The sequence below is a fragment of the Gracilinanus agilis genome, chromosome 3 (genome assembly GCF_016433145.1).
Source record: "Gracilinanus agilis isolate LMUSP501 chromosome 3, AgileGrace, whole genome shotgun sequence".
Taxonomy (NCBI): domain Eukaryota; kingdom Metazoa; phylum Chordata; class Mammalia; order Didelphimorphia; family Didelphidae; genus Gracilinanus; species Gracilinanus agilis.
In genome coordinates, this window is record NC_058132.1 from 611,441,618 (window position 1) to 611,459,977 (window position 18,360).

At 35.3% G+C, this 18,360-nt stretch overlaps 1 protein-coding gene across 1 annotated transcript in view; it reads right to left on the reverse strand.

The window, feature by feature from the left end:
• The window catches only part of ABCA12 (ATP binding cassette subfamily A member 12), a 241,875-nt gene that overhangs the window by 216,461 nt on the left and 7,054 nt on the right, over window positions 1-18,360 (reverse strand). The window contains exon 2 of the mRNA XM_044669427.1: window positions 9,389-9,482. Coding sequence (XP_044525362.1) covers window positions 9,389-9,482 — 94 coding nt within the window. The remainder of the gene's footprint in view (window positions 1-9,388; window positions 9,483-18,360) is intronic.

Consider the following 18,360-nt stretch of genomic DNA (forward strand, 5'->3'; position numbering starts at 1 on the left):
GGAGATGAACTCACCTCAGTAGACAAGGAAAGAGAAAGGATACCAGGTCTGGAAGTACAAACCTGGGCTCATATCCTAGTTTTCTTAGAGTACTTACTAGCTGTGATTTGTTTAACTCAGAGACAAAGTGTTTAAACTTTTCTAGGCATCATTTTCCTCATCTGTAAAATATGAGGATTGGAATAGGTGGCATCTAAGCTCCCTCCCAGCTCTAAATCCATGATATTATGAATTATTTTGCACTCCTTGCTTTAATTTTGTTATAAGCTCTTTATCTTCAGTACTGCATTGCCCTTCAAGGAATGTGTCTCTCTCTGATATGGGAGTATCAGGATTTATTGTTGTTCAGACATTTTCAAGTGTGTCTGATTCTGTGACCCCATTTGAAGTTTTCTTGACAAAGATACTGGAGTGGTTTGCAATTCCTAGTCTAGCTCATTTTACAGATTAAGAAACTAAAGCCAATAGAGAGAAAAGACTTGTCCAAGGTCATAACTACTAAGTGACCGAAACCAGATTTGAATTTAGGAAGATGAGTCTTCCTTATTTCAGCCTTGACAGTCTATCCACTTCATCAACTAGCTACCCAGGATTTAGGAGAGCATTAGTTGGAAAATTTTGGACTTGGTGACTAATATCAGGGTGTAAGTATCTGCGCTATCCAAATGAAGCTCAGAATTTCAATGAAAAAGAATTCCAGAAATAATTTCATTGATGGTTAGATAGCTTTTGAGTCCCTTCCACATTACATATTTCCAAACTTTTCCAGGTGCCACAGGTAGATGAAGAAGTCTTATTTCTGGAAGTAGGGCATAGTGTTATCCTTGAAGCCAGAAAGACCTAGTTTCAAGCCCAGCTTCTGACATATATTGACCATATTATCCTTGCTTAGTGATACAGATAACGTTAATACTTTAAAGTTGCCGAGAAAGTGCCTACCTGCCACTCGTAGAGGGATTTTCTTCACCTAGGAATTCCTTGTTCCTATAAAATCCCAAATCCAATCCCTATCCCTAGTCTCAGTTTTAACAAGTTTTAAGGAGTTTAGCTGCATATTATTATAAGAGATTACTGTGTCACTAGCCCAAAAGCTACCTGCAGAGCTGCTGCTGACAGAACACACTAATCCAGCCTATTATATCCCAACATTGTTCCAGTGTTTCCTGGATTCTCACAGACAAAAGTCAGATAATAAAGTCTCTCCTGTATTCTCACTAGTAAGAGCCAGATGGTAAAGTCTCTCCCACACAAAAATCTTTCAGGTACATGCACAGATACTCATAGCAGAAATTCCTGAGGGGTTTGCTCATGACTTCCTTTACCTAAACAATGGCATCCAAAAAAACTCAGAAGAAAGAGCAACATTTTATTTGCATCAAGGAAGTTAAGATCAAACCCAAAGTATTATCAAAAATGCACTCCTACTCATCATCCTTTTCAGATCCACATTAGATCTCTCCTGTTCACTACTGTGTGGATTCCGGAAGTTGGTCATCACTCTAAGCAGAGTACCAAAACATGTTCCATATTGATCATGAGCTCTTCTCTGTCCTCAGCACTGTACCAAGAGTATGACAATAAAAACAAAGAGACAAAAGAAGTCATGGGATCTATATGTCTAGTGCCAGAAGAAATCTTAGAAGCCATCTAGTCCACCCCTCATAATACAGATGAGGAAACTTGGGACCAAGGAGACTAAAATAAGTTGCACAGGGTCACGCAGGTAAATAAACATAATCACTGGAGCTTTTCTTTTTCAGCTGGCATTTATATAGCACTTTGAGTAGTTAGGTGGTATGACAGATAGATGACCAGGTCTGAAGTCAGGAAGACTCATCCTCCTATATTCAAATCTGCCCTCAGTTACTTACTAATTGTGTCACCCCGGGCAAGTCAGTTAGCCCTATTTGTCTCACTTTCCTCCTCTGTAAAATGAACTGGAAAAGAAAATGGCAAACTGCTCCAGTATCTTTGCCAAGAAAACCCCAGGGGGCAGCTGGGTAGCTCAGTAAATTGAGAGTCAGGCCTAGAGACGGGAGGTCTTAGGTTCAAATCCGGCCTCAGACATTTCCCAGCTGTGTGACCCTGGGCAAGTCACTTGACCCCCATTGCCTACCCTTACCACTCTTCCACCTATGAGCCAATATACAGAAGTTAAGGGTTTTAAAAAAAAGGAAAGAAAAAAGAAAAAGAAAATCCCAAATGAGGTCACAAAGAGTTGGCCATGACTGAAATGACTTAACAACAACAATATACATCATTCTAAATTTACACAGTAGGATTAAATGAGAAAATATTTGTAAGACACTATGCAAACCTTAAAGCAATATATAAATGTTTTTATTATTATTATTCATTTTTAAATATATACATATTTCCTTTTTGAGTCCTACTCTTGATGATGAAGCTAGAAATTATGGACTGTGGAGTACTTTATAACTATCATGAAAACATCTGCCCAGTAGAGGGATCAAAATATTCTGCATGCAGCACTACTTCCCTCTCTTTTTCCATCCCTAAGTAGCACAGAAAAGGTCATAGTAAAGGGATAGCCTAACATAACGTCTCTGACACGGTTTTTCTAGCTTCCTTAACCCTACCAAGGTGTAGGCACCTCATTAACTAATTCAACATGAGAAAACTTGGTAGCCACCTCTTAATCATGCATAGTGATGTTTTTTGCTCCCCAAACCTCCATTTAGCCAATAGTCTGGTTCTCCCTCCATTCTCCCCAACTTGGCATTTGATGGTTGTTGCTAACAAGAAGCAAAATCAGTGGATTAAATTCTGTTTCCCCCTGTTACCCAGGGCTAGACATACTTAATGAATCCTGAAACCAACCAAAGATCATCTGGAAAAAAAAGAAGCACAAGTTGTAACAAAAGACCTGGATAATTCTCAAGTCATAAGTGCCTCTATGGGTATCCTGACTTCAGGAGAGTACACATATAAGAGACTAGCTGCATCCCTAATGACAAAGGAGAGAATATGCAGGGCAAAGGTTATGCCAGGAACAGGGGGAAATCTCACAATTTCCTAAGCTGCTGAGTCACACCAGGATGGGTGGCAACCCTGCCACAAAGAGACAATCAACCTCTGAATAATTAAGTTACTTAAATGCCTTTTTGTGTGGACATACCCATTGCTCAGACATAAATGCAACTCAGGGGAAATCTCTCAGCCTTAGGGTGCAGCTGAGCTTAGCCTAAATTGTCATTCTCACTCTAGGATCCAAGGAAGGCAGCAACTGCCTCTACTTCCATAGCTTGCTATATGAGCTCTTACCTTGATTCTTGACTTTTGACAAGTCACTACATGTGATGAGTATAAGTGGTTAAAACATTTTGAAATTCAGTGCTTCTGCCAACTTCTTCCTGATGTGTACTCAGAGCACTCAAAGCCTGCTTGCCAGGTTTTAGGAAGCTGATGTACTAAGGATAAGCAGATGATGACTCAATGGATGGCGCACCTGGCTTGGAGCCAAGAAGACCTGATTTCAAATCTGACACCAAACACTAAACTAGCTGTGTGACCATGGACAAGTCACTTAATCCTGTTTGTCTCCGTTTTCTCATCTATAAAATAAGTTGGAGAAGGAAATGACAAACCACTCCAGTATCTTTACCAAGAAAATCCTAAAAGGAGTCATGAGGAGTCAGACAGGACTAAAATGACCAAACAACTGGTTTCCAAAGTATCTCTGACAACCCAAAGGGGATATACAACAAGATACTCAAAATATGGATACTCTTCTGAGAAGAAGTCAAGGGAGGCAACATAATAGAGGAAAAACAATATTCAATTGTCTCTCCTACTTACCCTCTCTGCCCATCTCTAGATCTCTAATCCTTTGTAGTAGAAAAAATTTCAACCAATAATTCTACTTTTCAACCATCTGAATTTTTTCTTTCAGATCCCCGTCTCAAAGATAGAAGCACAGGATCGTTGAATGAGATCTAGAAAGAACTTACAAGTCATCTAGTCCAAGTACTTCATTTAACAGAAAACAGATCTACATAGGTGAAATGACTTGCCCAGGGTCACATGGGTAGTAAGCAGCAAAGCCTGGATTTGAATCCATATTTTTCAGGTGCCAATAAGAACTCTATCCACTGCACCATGCAAAGAATATTTTGGAGGTACAGATTTTATTTGTACAAAACAACTGATCAGTTTGAATACTTCAGGAAAAGAACATGAATACATCTCCCCTCCTTACATTGTCTTGGCTACTAATATAAGGTAGGCTCTTTGTCTAAGGATTAAATTTCATTTTTCTGGCACCAAATTGCCCTCTCCCCAAACCCTAGTTTGTGGTTTAACTATCCAAAGTCTGTAATTAATGCACTTAACCCTATAGCTTCATCAACTCATACTGAAATTAAGATGAAATAGGATACTATAAAGTATACCAAAGTTTGACAAAAAAAAAACAACTGTGAAGTTCCATAAGACATACTTCTTCCCTCTGTCGTGTCATTTCATGATTAAGACAGTGAAAATAATGTGATGTTATGTTCCTGATTTCTAGATCTTAGACTGCATATTCTAATGCTTACTATATACTATGAGGAATCAATATGCATCTCACTGGATTTACCAGTAATTCTAAAGTAGAATAGAGTATAATGAGGTGTCAGAAATCAGGCAGGCATCAGCATATAGACTCTTCAACTTAAACTGGCTCCATTTTCAAGTTATTTTTTCCAGCAAATGTTAAAAAAAAACTTTTATAATATCTGTGATTGTCATAAAATTCTAGTTTTATAAAAATTTTTCTTGAGAGTAATTTTAGGATAAGAAACTTGCTGCCTCCCCAAATCAAGGAAGTGAACTGCTTGGAGAAGGAGCCATGAAGATGCCTGGAGAAATCACATACTGCACCAAAAGATCCAGAATGAACTTTGGGATGTGGCGAAATTGAATTGTGGGGGGTTGGTGGTGCATTTATTTTTAATATAAATTCTTATGCCAATGGAGATTGCCCCCAATTGGCTTTTTGTCAGTGTGCCTAGCAAACATTGGTTTGCTCTCTCTCTCTATTTCCCTCTTATCTCTAAATATTGTAGTTTCCTCTTAGAAAGTGCAATATTGTATGCACCTTCAGTTAGAAGATCTTTAGAGGTATAAGATACTTATGTTTAAATGATCCATTGGGGAGTCTAGTCTCCCAAAGGATCACAGAGGGATTGTGTAATTAAAATCTGTTACCCTAAAAACTACAATTCCCAGCATCCCACTCTCCTCACATTACGTGCTGATGTAGGGAAGATATAAATTTGGTGTAGGCCTCCCTCTTTCTTCTATTCCTGTTACAGCTTTGGTGGAGCAGCTTTTTAAATAGGCAAAGAGAACTTAGTCACATAGTCTTAATTTTGTTAAAAAATAAAGTTTTTTTACTTCTATTTCCTTTTTATTCCTTCTACTTCAAGTGATTATTAATAAACTTCACAAAAATATAATTCTTGGAGTATTGGAAATTAATTTAAAACCTACACTAGACACTTTCCCAGAAAAGCATGTCTAGTAATAAAATGTAACAAAAATCATCCACACATCAGCATTTACATTATGAGTTCATTGAGGAGTCCAAAACTCTAGACATAATTTAGATTAACAATAACAATTATAATAATAACTAGCATTAATTTGGTGCTTTAAGGTTTGCACAGTGTTTTATAAATATTAATTCAACCCCCATTTGGGAACTGGGCAACTAGGTGCTTCAGGGTATAGAACACGAGGGCTGGAGTCAGGAAGGAAATGCCAAACCACTACAATATATGTGCCAAGACACTACTGAACTGAGTGAATAACATTTGGGTAAATGGCAACCTTATAATTTGTATCTTCCTACACTCAAAGAGAGATAATAGCAATATAACTAATTAATTATTATCATTATATTTTAACAGTTTCATGATGAAGAACAAGGATTATTTTCTTTTCATTTCTTGACATGGAACATACCTAAAGATAGAAATACATATACACTTCATATTAATTGACTTTCCTATCCTATAAAAATATTACCCAATTTTTTCATCCCTAAAAGTAATTTCCATAGAATGTCATGATCTTTTCTTGTTTCTCTCCACATACTTGTCAAAACTTCCAAGTGAGACAGACTTATTTAAAACTGTTCACTCATACATATTATCTTCCTTTGTCTGATTTATTAGCTGAATTTTACACAACTAAAAATTCTCAAAAAAACAAAAAACAAGTGGAAATAGCAAATTGAATCAAGTTACTTTGTTCTTCTTCATATTATTAACAAATTGTCAAACTGGCTTCTTAGACTATCATATAGATGGCCTCAGTTGTCACATGTGGTTGTTGCCTACATTAAAAATACATATTTTAAATTATTTATGCAAATTTCAATGGACAGCATTGTATCTGAAATCCAGTAGCATACAGTGGTACCAACTAGTCGATTGTAGAATCCACAAGGCCTTTAGATAGTAGTTTTATATTATTTACCAAAACAAACTGACTGAATTAATCCCAACATGTTTAAATATTAAAATACTTCTTATAATAATTTGCCTTTTATTGAAGTACATAGGAAGTCAAGTGAAGAGTCCATTTGTTTATATTACTAAATACTGGAATTTTTTATTCTAAAACAAAAGAAAGCAAAAGTTATTTCCACTTGTTAGATTCAGGACTTAGAAACATGTCTGCCATCTCATAAAATACTGCTTAATGAACTAGGCCAACTCCTTGGAGGCACTTATTACAGAAGGGGAGGGATCTAAAATCTATAAGTAAGCAAACATGTATAGACTGAATTACATATATATATATATGTATGTGTATATATATATATATATTAGGGGCTTTTGAATATGTGTAGGTAATGATGTGATAAATAAAATCCAAGTTCATAGGATCATACATTCAGAACTAGAAAAGGACCTTAGAGTTCATCTAGGTCTTCCCCTTCATTTTATGTGAGAAAAATGATGTCCAAGTAGCATAAGTGATTTACCCAAGGTCACAAAGTCAATAAGTAAGTAGCAAGACAAGAACTTGAGTCTTTTGACTCAAATTCCATTGCCTTTCCTTGTCATAGTATGTTCCTCTTATTTACATTCATATTTTCATTAAAAACCTGAGCCATCTTTGATAAGCCATGGCTAAGATAGACTGTATTTGTTTAAAAAAAAATAGCATAGACTATCTTGCCCTGAAGAGCTTGACAAAGTTTCACATCCCACTGAAGTAGTTTAGTAGGTTAAATTGTATTTTTCTTATTTGAGAAATTGTGAAACAAATAAACAATACATTAAATGATTCTTCTCAAGTCCACTGAACTCTCCATATTCACATCATGGCTGTCATACCCATCTATACACACGTATAAACACACACACAAACAAAAGACGGTGATGATTTATTTGACAGATTCCACTAAATTGCAAATTCTCTTAGTCTATTTGAAACACAATTTGCTTTAATCATATCTTTTTTTTTACTTTACAACTTTTTAGGGCCATATCATTGGAAGGACAACATGGCATAGTAGAACGAGTCCTTGAGTTTGAAGACAAAGAACCTGGGTCCTGAGCTCAAATACTGCATCTATAACTACCTTGACCTTCCCTAAATCATTTAACTTTGTAGTAAAATGAGGAGTTTGGATTGGTTGAACTCCAACACTAATTTATAGCTTTAAGATCTGTGATCCTTAATAGGAAGTGCTTTTATTATTTTAATTAATATTAATTAATAATAAAGTACATTATTTATGTGCTTTGAAGCCTTATAAGAGAATTGGTTGAAGACAGTTGGCTCTAAGAAAGATTAACACTAGCCAAAGCTTGAGTGGTAAGAATCACTTTTAAAAATATTATGTCAACGTCATCTAGCATGATATAAGCAATATGGAAATACATATTGCATAAAAGCACTAGTATAAACTATATTGGACTATATACTGCCTTGGGGAGGGGAAGCAAGGAGAGAGGGAGAAAATCTGAATCCAAAAATGTTCAAAAACAATTGTTAAAAATTGTTTCTACATGTAGCTGAAAATATAAGTAAATAAATAATTTTTAAAAGTATTATTTCAGGGATAGGTAGGTGGCTCAGTGGATGGAAAGCCAGATCTGGTCTTGAGAGGTCCTAGATTCAAGTCTAGCCTCAGATGCTTCCTATCTGTGTGCCCTTGGACAAGTCACTTAACCCCCATTATCTAGTTCTGACTGCTCTTCCATCTTAGAGTTAATGCTAAGAGTTTTTTTAAATAAATTAATTAAATAAAGTAGTATTTCCCTCTTAACATTAGCTAAAAGTTTCATGAACCATTTTTCTTTGTATCTCCTTGGCAAGTGTCTATTAATAGTATAGCTCAGAAAAATCAAGCAATTTAATATGATATGTGATATGATGTAAAATAATATCATGTAATGTAATGAATAGAATAATAGAATATAGCAAAACCTGTGGGAAAAGCTCTGACTAGCCAGCCACCCGAGTCCTCTGATCAACTGAGTCCATTTTATGCTTCTCAGAAGTACACTTATAGCAAACAGGTGTAACTAGGATGCTGTGATTAGAGCTTTGCCTCAGGGCACTGGCATAGAAGGGTTGTGGTATTTGCTCGAGTCACCCTCCAGCTGGACAAACCCATGCTTCATTGTTCTCCACTAGCCCTCACCATGTGATGTAACTCTCTTCCCAATCTCTCACACATCCATGAACTGACACTCCCAGAATTGCATTTCCACGGTACTCTTCTTGCAGGCTCAACCTTGTTGCTTTGCTTTGTCCTGGTAATATTAAGAACAATCGGTTGTGTTGTAGGGGCACAGACCAGACTCTCTTGGAGACAGACTGCCTCTACCTCTAGAACAAACTAGTTTCAGCATGTCCTGCCTCCCTGTAGCCCACACACTGAATTTTCAACAACACAAATATTCTTAATTATGGCTCCAATAAGGAGAAACTACTGGAACAATCTGAATGCTGCCTGCTAAATCTTTTCAAATTCTATTTTGTTTTCTTTGCTGTAAAGGTAGAGGAGAATCCTTTTCAGGAATTCTGATTCATGTTATATAGCCCAAGTTGAATTTCAATCACACATATATAACAAAATTTTGTAATTAAAAATAAGAAAATAGCTTGGCTCTTTGGACTTCCTCTCCCACTGTCCCCCAGGAGAGTAAACATTTCTAAGGCAAATTTCTAGCTCATTTGAAATAACCTGAGGAAGACCACAGCTCATCAAGGAGGCTGGGGGATGGGGGGAAAGTGAAATTTAATTTCCAAAGAAATAAATTTGAGAACATACCAAGGTGGTATAGAAGTCATGAGAATTTAAAACCAAATCCAGATGATTTAAAAAAAAAAAAAAAGAAAATTTAGATGAGATACTTACAGGTCGGTTTTGCTATTGGAGGAAATTTTGTCCGGGTAATAGCCAGAATTATGAAAATAATGACGGGCCATAAAATCAGGACAAGCGACCAAAGCTGTAAAATAATATTAAAAAATGTTAATTATTCTGATGGACCACATAAAATGGCTGACAAAAAATTGCAGACTGTGATATACATCCCTACCAAGGGCTAGACATCTGCCTATCTCCAACCTGTAATGAATTATTAATGATAAATAGGTGGGAGGCCTAAAGTAAGTAAATTATCTTTTGAAAAAGCATATAAGGATGACCACAATCCTTTCTAGGACACTGAAGCTTCTCTAGAGAGAATTATTTCAAAGTCAAGGTGGGATGGACTGTCTTTCCTCACCATGCCAAGAAGATTCCCTTAGGAAGACAGTAACGGCTTATGATTTTATTGACCTATAAAATTAATAACAAGGAGCAGTAGAAAAATCTGTTTACAAAAAGATTAGCTACAGTGCAGCAACAGATATAAAAACATAGGAGAACTATAAAAAACACCATTTCATACTACTCTAATAACCCACTAATGGGTCTCTCTGCCTCTGATTTCTCTCTACTCCATGACAAATCCTTCACTTCTCAAGTAATATTTCTAATGTCTGATTCAGATCACATTACTCTCTGGCAGAAAATCCTTCAGTTACTCCTTGTGGCATAGTAAATAAAATACAAATTCCTCAGTCCAGCATTCAAAGCCTTCCACAGTGGGGTGCCAAACTAACTTTTCAACCATCTTTTTAAATATTCACTTCTTCAGTTAATGGCATAGCAGTAACAAGGCCAAAAAAAGGCGCAACTAGGAAACAAGAAAACTAGTTTAGTTTAGGTTATGCAACCAAATAATTTTGTTACCTTTCTTCACCTGTAAAATGAGAGATTCAAATTAACTAATTAGCACCCAAGGTCTATTTCTGATATAGCATTCTATGATTCTAACTCACTTGGCCAAGATTATACATACTCTGAATTTGGGTCAGAAGCAAGTACTTCCTGAAGATCTCAAATGTAATATTGTATAGAAAAGAAACCTTGAAAACCCATGAAATGTGAGGTCCTTGAGGGCAAGGATTACTTAATTTTTGTATTTGTATTTCAAGTGCCTAGCACTGTGCCCAATATGTCTGTAGGTACTTAATAAATACTTGGTTACTAAGTGCTAGAAAAAATATAAGATATAATAACGTCTAGACCACTATCTTTTCTCAGACCCTGATGGAGACACAGCTCAAAGACGTAGTCTTTGAAATATCAGTGCTTCCAACCTATGGCATCTTCTTTTATTTAAACACACCCTTTCCTGAACTTACTGAATCTCTAAGAGACAGCATGGTAATGATGGATATTGGGCCAATCTTGGATTAATCTGGATTCAAGTCCTACCTTTGACCATCCTAGCTACATAACTATAGACAATTCATTAAACTTTTTTGCCCTACTCAGGCAACTTTTTAAATAATATTAATGATTTTTTCTTCATTTCCCAAGCAATAATACCTCACAAGATTTTGAGAATGAACAAAATAATTCAGATAAGATAGGGAACAACCAAAATGTTCTAAATAGAAAACTGGAGCCAAATACTGCAGAACACACCAATTAAGCCGCATTTTTGACTGGCTGCAGTTGTCGATTTGGTCGTTTTAATAAGTTTTTAAGTTTGTTTTAGATATGCTTTTAAATATAAACTAACCATAATATAGAATAAAACTGCTTTAACTTATCTGAATACTATTAAAGTCAAGAACCACCAGAAATATCATGAGGAAACCTATTGTCTAGAGTTTTCCCTTCGGATCCTTAGGTCAAAAAAGACCTGTTCATAGCCAGGTATGTTGTGTGTTTAATAAATGTGAAGGCTGGCAATTTAAATGTGAAGTTGAAAAAAAATGTTTTCCTAACAGCAACACTGTTTCCAAAGCAAGCTAACCTTGATCATAAATAATCTATGTGGTTCCAAGAACTCTGTAGATACTCAAGAATTAAATCTATGAGTTATGTATTTGGGCAATGTATTTTGTGGAAGGTAAAGTCTTAGGTATCAAATCAAGGTTACTTCAGAATTTTTGGAGGAAATCCTTAATTATCATCATAATTAAACTAAGAACCAATTCCTCTATATCATTCCCATGGACTTGCTATTTGGTGTTTCGAACCCACAGGCCCTTGGCATCTAACTTCAAAATACATGTGCTGGAAACATTGTGTTATGCTTCATATGTCTATCACAATTTTATATTTCTCCAGGATTCCATTCCCTCCTGTCCCATTTAAAAAAAATTTCTGTATATCTTGAAAATGAAGAAATAATAAAATATGGAAAAATATGAATAATTATTTATTATTATATATTATATATATTAGAGAGATAAACCATCACTTAGATGCTCTAAGGCATCAAGCAGAATACTCTACCAAGAAGAGGTTCCATTATGAGAAAATAAAATTTTACTGGGTCTGTTTCAAGAAACAGTCTGTCAGATGCATTTATTAAGTACTTTCTAATGTGCCAAGCATTGTGCCAAGCTTTAGATCAATAAAACTACCAGTAAACAAATAGGCAACTGGGTCAAGCTTAAATCTCTATCCAAAGTTGTCAAACATGTTTATTCAGTCCACAACACTACTGAGTGTAGCCCAAACGAAATTAAAATATAATTGGGAAATATTTAACTAAACTTTTTTAAAAAACAATAAAATATAGATTAACATGATATCTTAAAATTAAGTCAACAAGTAGTCCCCAGGGATTCCTATGTACAACCTTGTGACTCTATGAGTTTGACACCATTGGTCTTTACCAATATTAGAATTTTAATCCAGCCTTAGAATTGTCATTCTTATGTAAGCTTTCAAAGGGATCAGGGAAAATCTTGAAACTTAGGCTTACAGAATCATAGACTTAAGTCTGGAAGGAAACTTAGAGGTAATTTAGTCAATCCTCTTCATTTTAAGGAGGAGAAAGTGACATATATCACAACAGTTTCAGAGTCAAGATTTGAACCTAGTTTCTTAGACTTGTGATAAAATGCTCTTCCTATCATCTCCAAAAGAATTCTTTCTGCTGATATTTTTTCTCCTAAATACCAGTAATCACCATGTCTCTTCCTTGATTTGTCTTCCCTATTAGAATATAAGTTCCTCTCAAGTAGGAATTCTTTGGTTCTTTGTACTTATATCTTAAAAACAAGAGGATGATGCCTAGAATGTTTATTGTTAAATCAACTATTTGTTAAATGGCACTGACCAAATATTGTTAATTGATGGATTAATTGGTTGAAAATCTCACACATTTCCAACGTCTCTTTAAAGCTGGTCATTATTAGTTCCAGGACGTTAGAAGCCTGATTATACTTTTAGCCAATAATTCCAGTGCTGTGTTCCAGTTCTCACATACCTGTCTAATTCTTTCATTTTGTAATCACCTTATCAGCAATAGCCATAGCACTTTTACTCATGGCAAGTAGAGTTGGTCTTGGGAATGGGCAGGAGTTTGAAAGAGGAAATAGAAAGAGAACTCAGCAAAGTTTAAATCGATTATAAAATATAAACAAAGATATTATTTGCATACTTAAATAATCCTTGTGACCCCTGCCCTCATGTTATTCTGGATATTTTAAGCATGGAAATTTCCCTTTAGTGCTGACTGGTATAACATTATGAATTGATAATTAATTTTTGAAATTATGAAATGATGTCAGGGACCCAAATTCTTTGGATGCTCACTTGGACAGGCCACAAGTGGTAGAATGAAGGGGCAATCACTTTAATTAGGCATAGATGATATGAAGGCAAAAAAAAGAGCCACACACACAAAGAAAATATAGAAACAAACAACAAAAATGGTACAGAGGTAGATGGAGTGGGAATAGGGGATGGGATGGGGAAGGAAGGCAATGTGAGGAAGAAGATAGAGATGAAGAAGGACAGAGAGTATCACTCACATAACCATGGATTAGAGAATTGAGAATACAGGGCAACTTGAACCTAATGGAGATGGAAGAAGACCCAGTGGGCAGGAGTTTAAGTTTTTATTTTGATAAAAATTTTTAGGTTAGTTCACTAACATCTTCATACCATCTTAAAGTTTTCAGTAAAACTAAAGTTAATGTGTCTATATTATCAGCCATTTTTTGTGTTCTATTGGTCTTACTGTGGATGTCTAGAACTTGTCTGAGATTTTCCATATCATAGAACTAAAAGGTCTGGCAGTTTCCACTGATTTAGCACATAGAACCAGATGGAAATTTTGATTACTATATGATGTAATTTGTAAATTATGGTCCCTTGATCTTTGGATAAGTTTGTATGGGACTTTCATGTTCCCCTTTGCAATTTTACTTCCTGCTATTGCCCCTTTATACTGGTTACTTATCAACCTACTATACTGACTAGAAAGGGTGGTGGTCCCCAGAACAAGATACAGTTTCAACACACATTTCAATTGATAATAAATTCCAATATGTATAACTTTCCCCAAGTCTTCTAAAAGTAAAATCTTAATCCTCCATAAAATAATATTTTAGAGTTAGGAGGAATCCTATGTATCAACTGGACTGATCTCTACCCCGATTTATATATCCCTGCTATAATATTTAGATATCCAGCCTCTCTTTAACCTCTACCTATGAGAGAATTAAATATCTAATAATATCTAATGTTATTTAATATAATAATTATTATATTTAGCTTCTCCCTTCAAAAATTTTTCCAATAACACCAAGCTCTCTACTGAACATGATACTCTATTCTATTATTGAAAAAGCACTTTAGTTAACCTAATTCTTCTCTTCTTCAGGCTAGACATTGTCAATTTCTTTATCTTCATATGACAGCTTCTAGATCCCTCACTATATCACATTACTTGCCAGTGAGTTTATTCATTAATATCTCTATTAATTATGGTACCCAGAACTGAATGCAATCTTTCAGATGTATTCTAACCAGCCCAGGATACAACATAACCTCCCTTGCCCTGTAAATTATACTTTCATGAAGTGGGATAAGTACTGAACTTATAATTTCATTGGTATAGGGAACTCCCAGATGAGGGAAATCTCTCTACCAGTGCAAGCTGGCAACTTCTCAGCAATGTATAGTGTGCAAGTTCAAGACTTATAGTCTGGAACATTAAGAAGTTATGTGACTTGTCCCATATCATAGGTAGTATGTGTTAGAATTGCATTTGAATCTAGGCATTCATTAGCCTTACAGCCACCTCTCTGTCACTACCATCTCACTTTCATTAATATAGCCTCACATTGGGCAAGTTCTAAACCCTGTTTGCCTCAGATTCCTCATCTGAAAAAATGAGCAGAAGGAAATGGCCAATGAATCTAGTATCTACGCCAAGAAAACCCCAAAAGAAGATGCAAATAATCAGGTATGAATGAAAATGACTAAACATCAACAAAATTGAATAGGTGGTCCTTTGCCAAACTTCAATCTTTGCCTTCTTCTAAATGATAATCAACAATGACACGTGTAAAACCCAGTGGAATTGTGCTTTGGCTATGGGGTGGGGGGCGTGCAAAGGAGGGAAAAAACATGAATTATGTAACCATGGGAAAGTATTATAAAAAAGTTTTAAAAGACATAAATCAAAAAAATGATAATCAATACTTTTGATTTATACTTTGAAAAAATACTTCCAAAACTTCCCATAGAAAATATACTCTTCATTGCTTATTTCGCTATTTCTTGTTTACTCTGAGCAAAATTATCTTGAGAAGCAAGCATGTGTGTGCTCATTGTCAGATGAAGACAAGATGCTTTATGATCTATGTAATGGAAACTTGACATTCTAAAAAGTGAGATCATGGAGGGTTTTTTGGTTGGAATGTACTTTAGAGCTTATCTTGTTCAACTCCCTTATTTTCCCCTTTTGCAATGATTTTGTTGCTGTTATTATTAATGTTTTAAAATGTATTTTATTGCACAGCATATGTTTTTGCAAACAATGATTTTGAAATACAAATCATGTCCACTTTTCAATCATATTTACTTAACATACTTTTCCCAATTAAAATACTTCTTATCCATTCCCAAAAAATAATGATAATATTTTTAAAAATATTATAAATGAGGAAACTGAGGCCCATAGAGGTTGAAAAACTAATCCAAGATAATGTATCTGGGAAATTAGGTCTCATATCTTAGACCACCACCCTATGCTACAGGTAGTACAGTGGAAAAGAGTGTTAGACTCATAATTAGGAAGACCAGAGTTCAAATCTCACCTTAGACATCTACCAGCTGTGTAGCACTGGGAAAGTCATTCAAAATCTCTCTTCCTCAGTTACTTTATATGTAAAATGGGGACAATAATAGCACCTATCTCCTAGGGTTGTTGCGAGAATTAAATGTGTTAACAAGTGTAAAGTATTTTTTAAAGCCCTATATAAGTGCTAGCTACTCTTACCACCTTTCAGCCTCAATTTCCTCATCTCTAACAAGGATTTTGATCAGATCATCTTTCAAATTCCTTCCATACATAGCTATATACATATCTATATCTATATCTATATATATCTATATATATATGGAGAGAGAGAGACAGACAGACAGACAGAGACAGAGAGACAGATAGAGACAGAGAGACAGAGACAGAGAGAGACAGAGAGAGAGAGAGAGATCTTAGTATCCTATGGTCCTGGCAATTTCATCCCAGTAGAATATAAATTCTGTGAGAAGGGACAATTTCATCTTTGTCTTTGCATACCTTAACAAATTTTGTTGAATTAAATGGAAAAGAAATTAGTTACCAAAAAAAGAAATTAGTAACATAAAATATTTGACATGATAATATTTAGGGTTTAGTTATAATTTACAGCCCCTCACTCTTTGGATTCTATTTTACTCACCCCTTGTGTTCACATCAAATTTTGTGATAGCTAAAATGTTTTTCTTTGAGTTTCTCTACCAATCACAATGACCAACTGAAAAAGAAAATAATAGCTGGAGTCCCAGGTTGCTAGAAGCTATATTCTTTACTTGGATTCACATGAAGTTATCAAATTTCTCTATCAAACACTCAAATAAGTTAAACTCTCAACCCCAACTGGCTGACACTGCCAAACCATCCAACATCCATTTTTTTTTCTTGTCACCAATGGACTAGGCCTAAATTTGGGTGGTAATTAAAAAGTACTAATGAATTCATAGAGATGAAGTTAAGAAATAGAAGCCAACAAGTCTGTGCAAGGTAGGAGATGTTCTTGATGTGGGCAGGTCCTAATTCTTTTAATTCACCACCTATATCAACCAGTACTAGGGCCTAGGCCACCTAACTTTCCAGTTGATCATGAAGATTGAAGGAAAACCTCAGAGGAGATTCTTAGCTGTCAAAGAGTATGATATAAGGTGAGGAAAAAACTAAAAAAAAAAAATTTAAATATCGGGGTATTAGTAAGTTGCAAATCATCTGCTTAACAGAAAAGCTAATGGCAAAATAATTTACCCTAAAATATGAAAATGCTAAATTACCTTAGTCTTTTCAGTTTCATCAATGGATTGCTCCTTTGACCATCTCAAACCACAAATTTGTCTATCCATTAAGAAAAAATCTTTCTGAATCACCATGGTCAAAAATATCCATCAACTGCCGGAAAATCTCTCTGAGCTTAGTAAGACTAATAAAACTTCAGACAGTGTCCCAGCCCATCTCCAGAACTTCACTCAAAGTGTTTCCATTGGGTAGAACTGACAGAGTTTGTGGCTTATGGGCATAACCTTTGAGAACCCAAGTTCACTTTCCTGGCACAGTGAAGTCTCAATAAGGTTTTATTGAAAGTCTACTTAAATTATGCTAAAGGATAAATAATTGAAGTAAATTGCTTGTCCTAAGGTTGGTGGATAAGACCTAGATTCAGTTTCTAACCAAGATTGGAAGTCATTCTGTGGTATGTCCTTTTAAGAAGAGTTTTATTTAAGCATGATTGTCTCGTGCCTCATTCCTGTTGTCTTTCAGCTTGCAAACACTTAGCCATCTCCATGACTACTTCCTGTTGTTAATAAGCACCTCATTCAATAAGCCTCCTTATTTCTACCCAGCTCCTCCTGGAATGTATTTCTATTCTTTATTGTTTTTCCACATGGATATTAATTCCAATGAGACAGAAGGCTGTGCCTAACAGATATCACATTATATCATATCATATCATATCATATTACATTATACTAATTATAGTATAGTAGTTATATTACATTATATTATTTTATGTTATGTTATATCATATCATATCATATATTGTCTCACATAAAAATCCTGATACTTAATGCATTTTAGCATCATTTTAGAGTAAATGGTGAAATAAAATTATGAATTGACTTTTTAGATAATATCAGCAGATGATAATATCTATAGCCTCTCCAACAGGTAAAAGTACACCTTGATGATTAACACAGGAGGAAGAAGTCATCTGGCTCAGAAGGATCAGGAAGTAAATATTTCTCCAAACTCTGTGCCCTTTGGATCCTGCCTACTCTTTCCACTAATGGCATAGTATGGTGGATGGAGTCCTGAACCAAGTCATAAACCTGTGTTTAAGTCCTGCCTCTGTCACTGTATGTATAAGAGGAACTCATTGAACTTCTCTAAGTCCTAGTTCCCTCTAAAATGGAGATAGTAACACCTGATTTGTCTACATCATAGAATCACTACAAGAAAATCACTCTTAAGTTGTAAAAATTATATGACAAAATTTCAGAGTGGATAGAGTGCTAAGCCTCAGAAAAACTCATTTTCCTGAGTTCAAATCTGGCCTCAGACACTAATTTATGACCTTGAGCAAGTCACTTAACCCCATTTGCCTCACTTTTCTTGTATGTAAAATGAGCAGAAGAAGAAAATGGCACATCACTTCAGTATCTTTGTCAAGAAAACTCCAAAAGAGGTCAAGGAAGAGAAGAACATAGTTGAAAATGACTGAATAATAACCACAAGC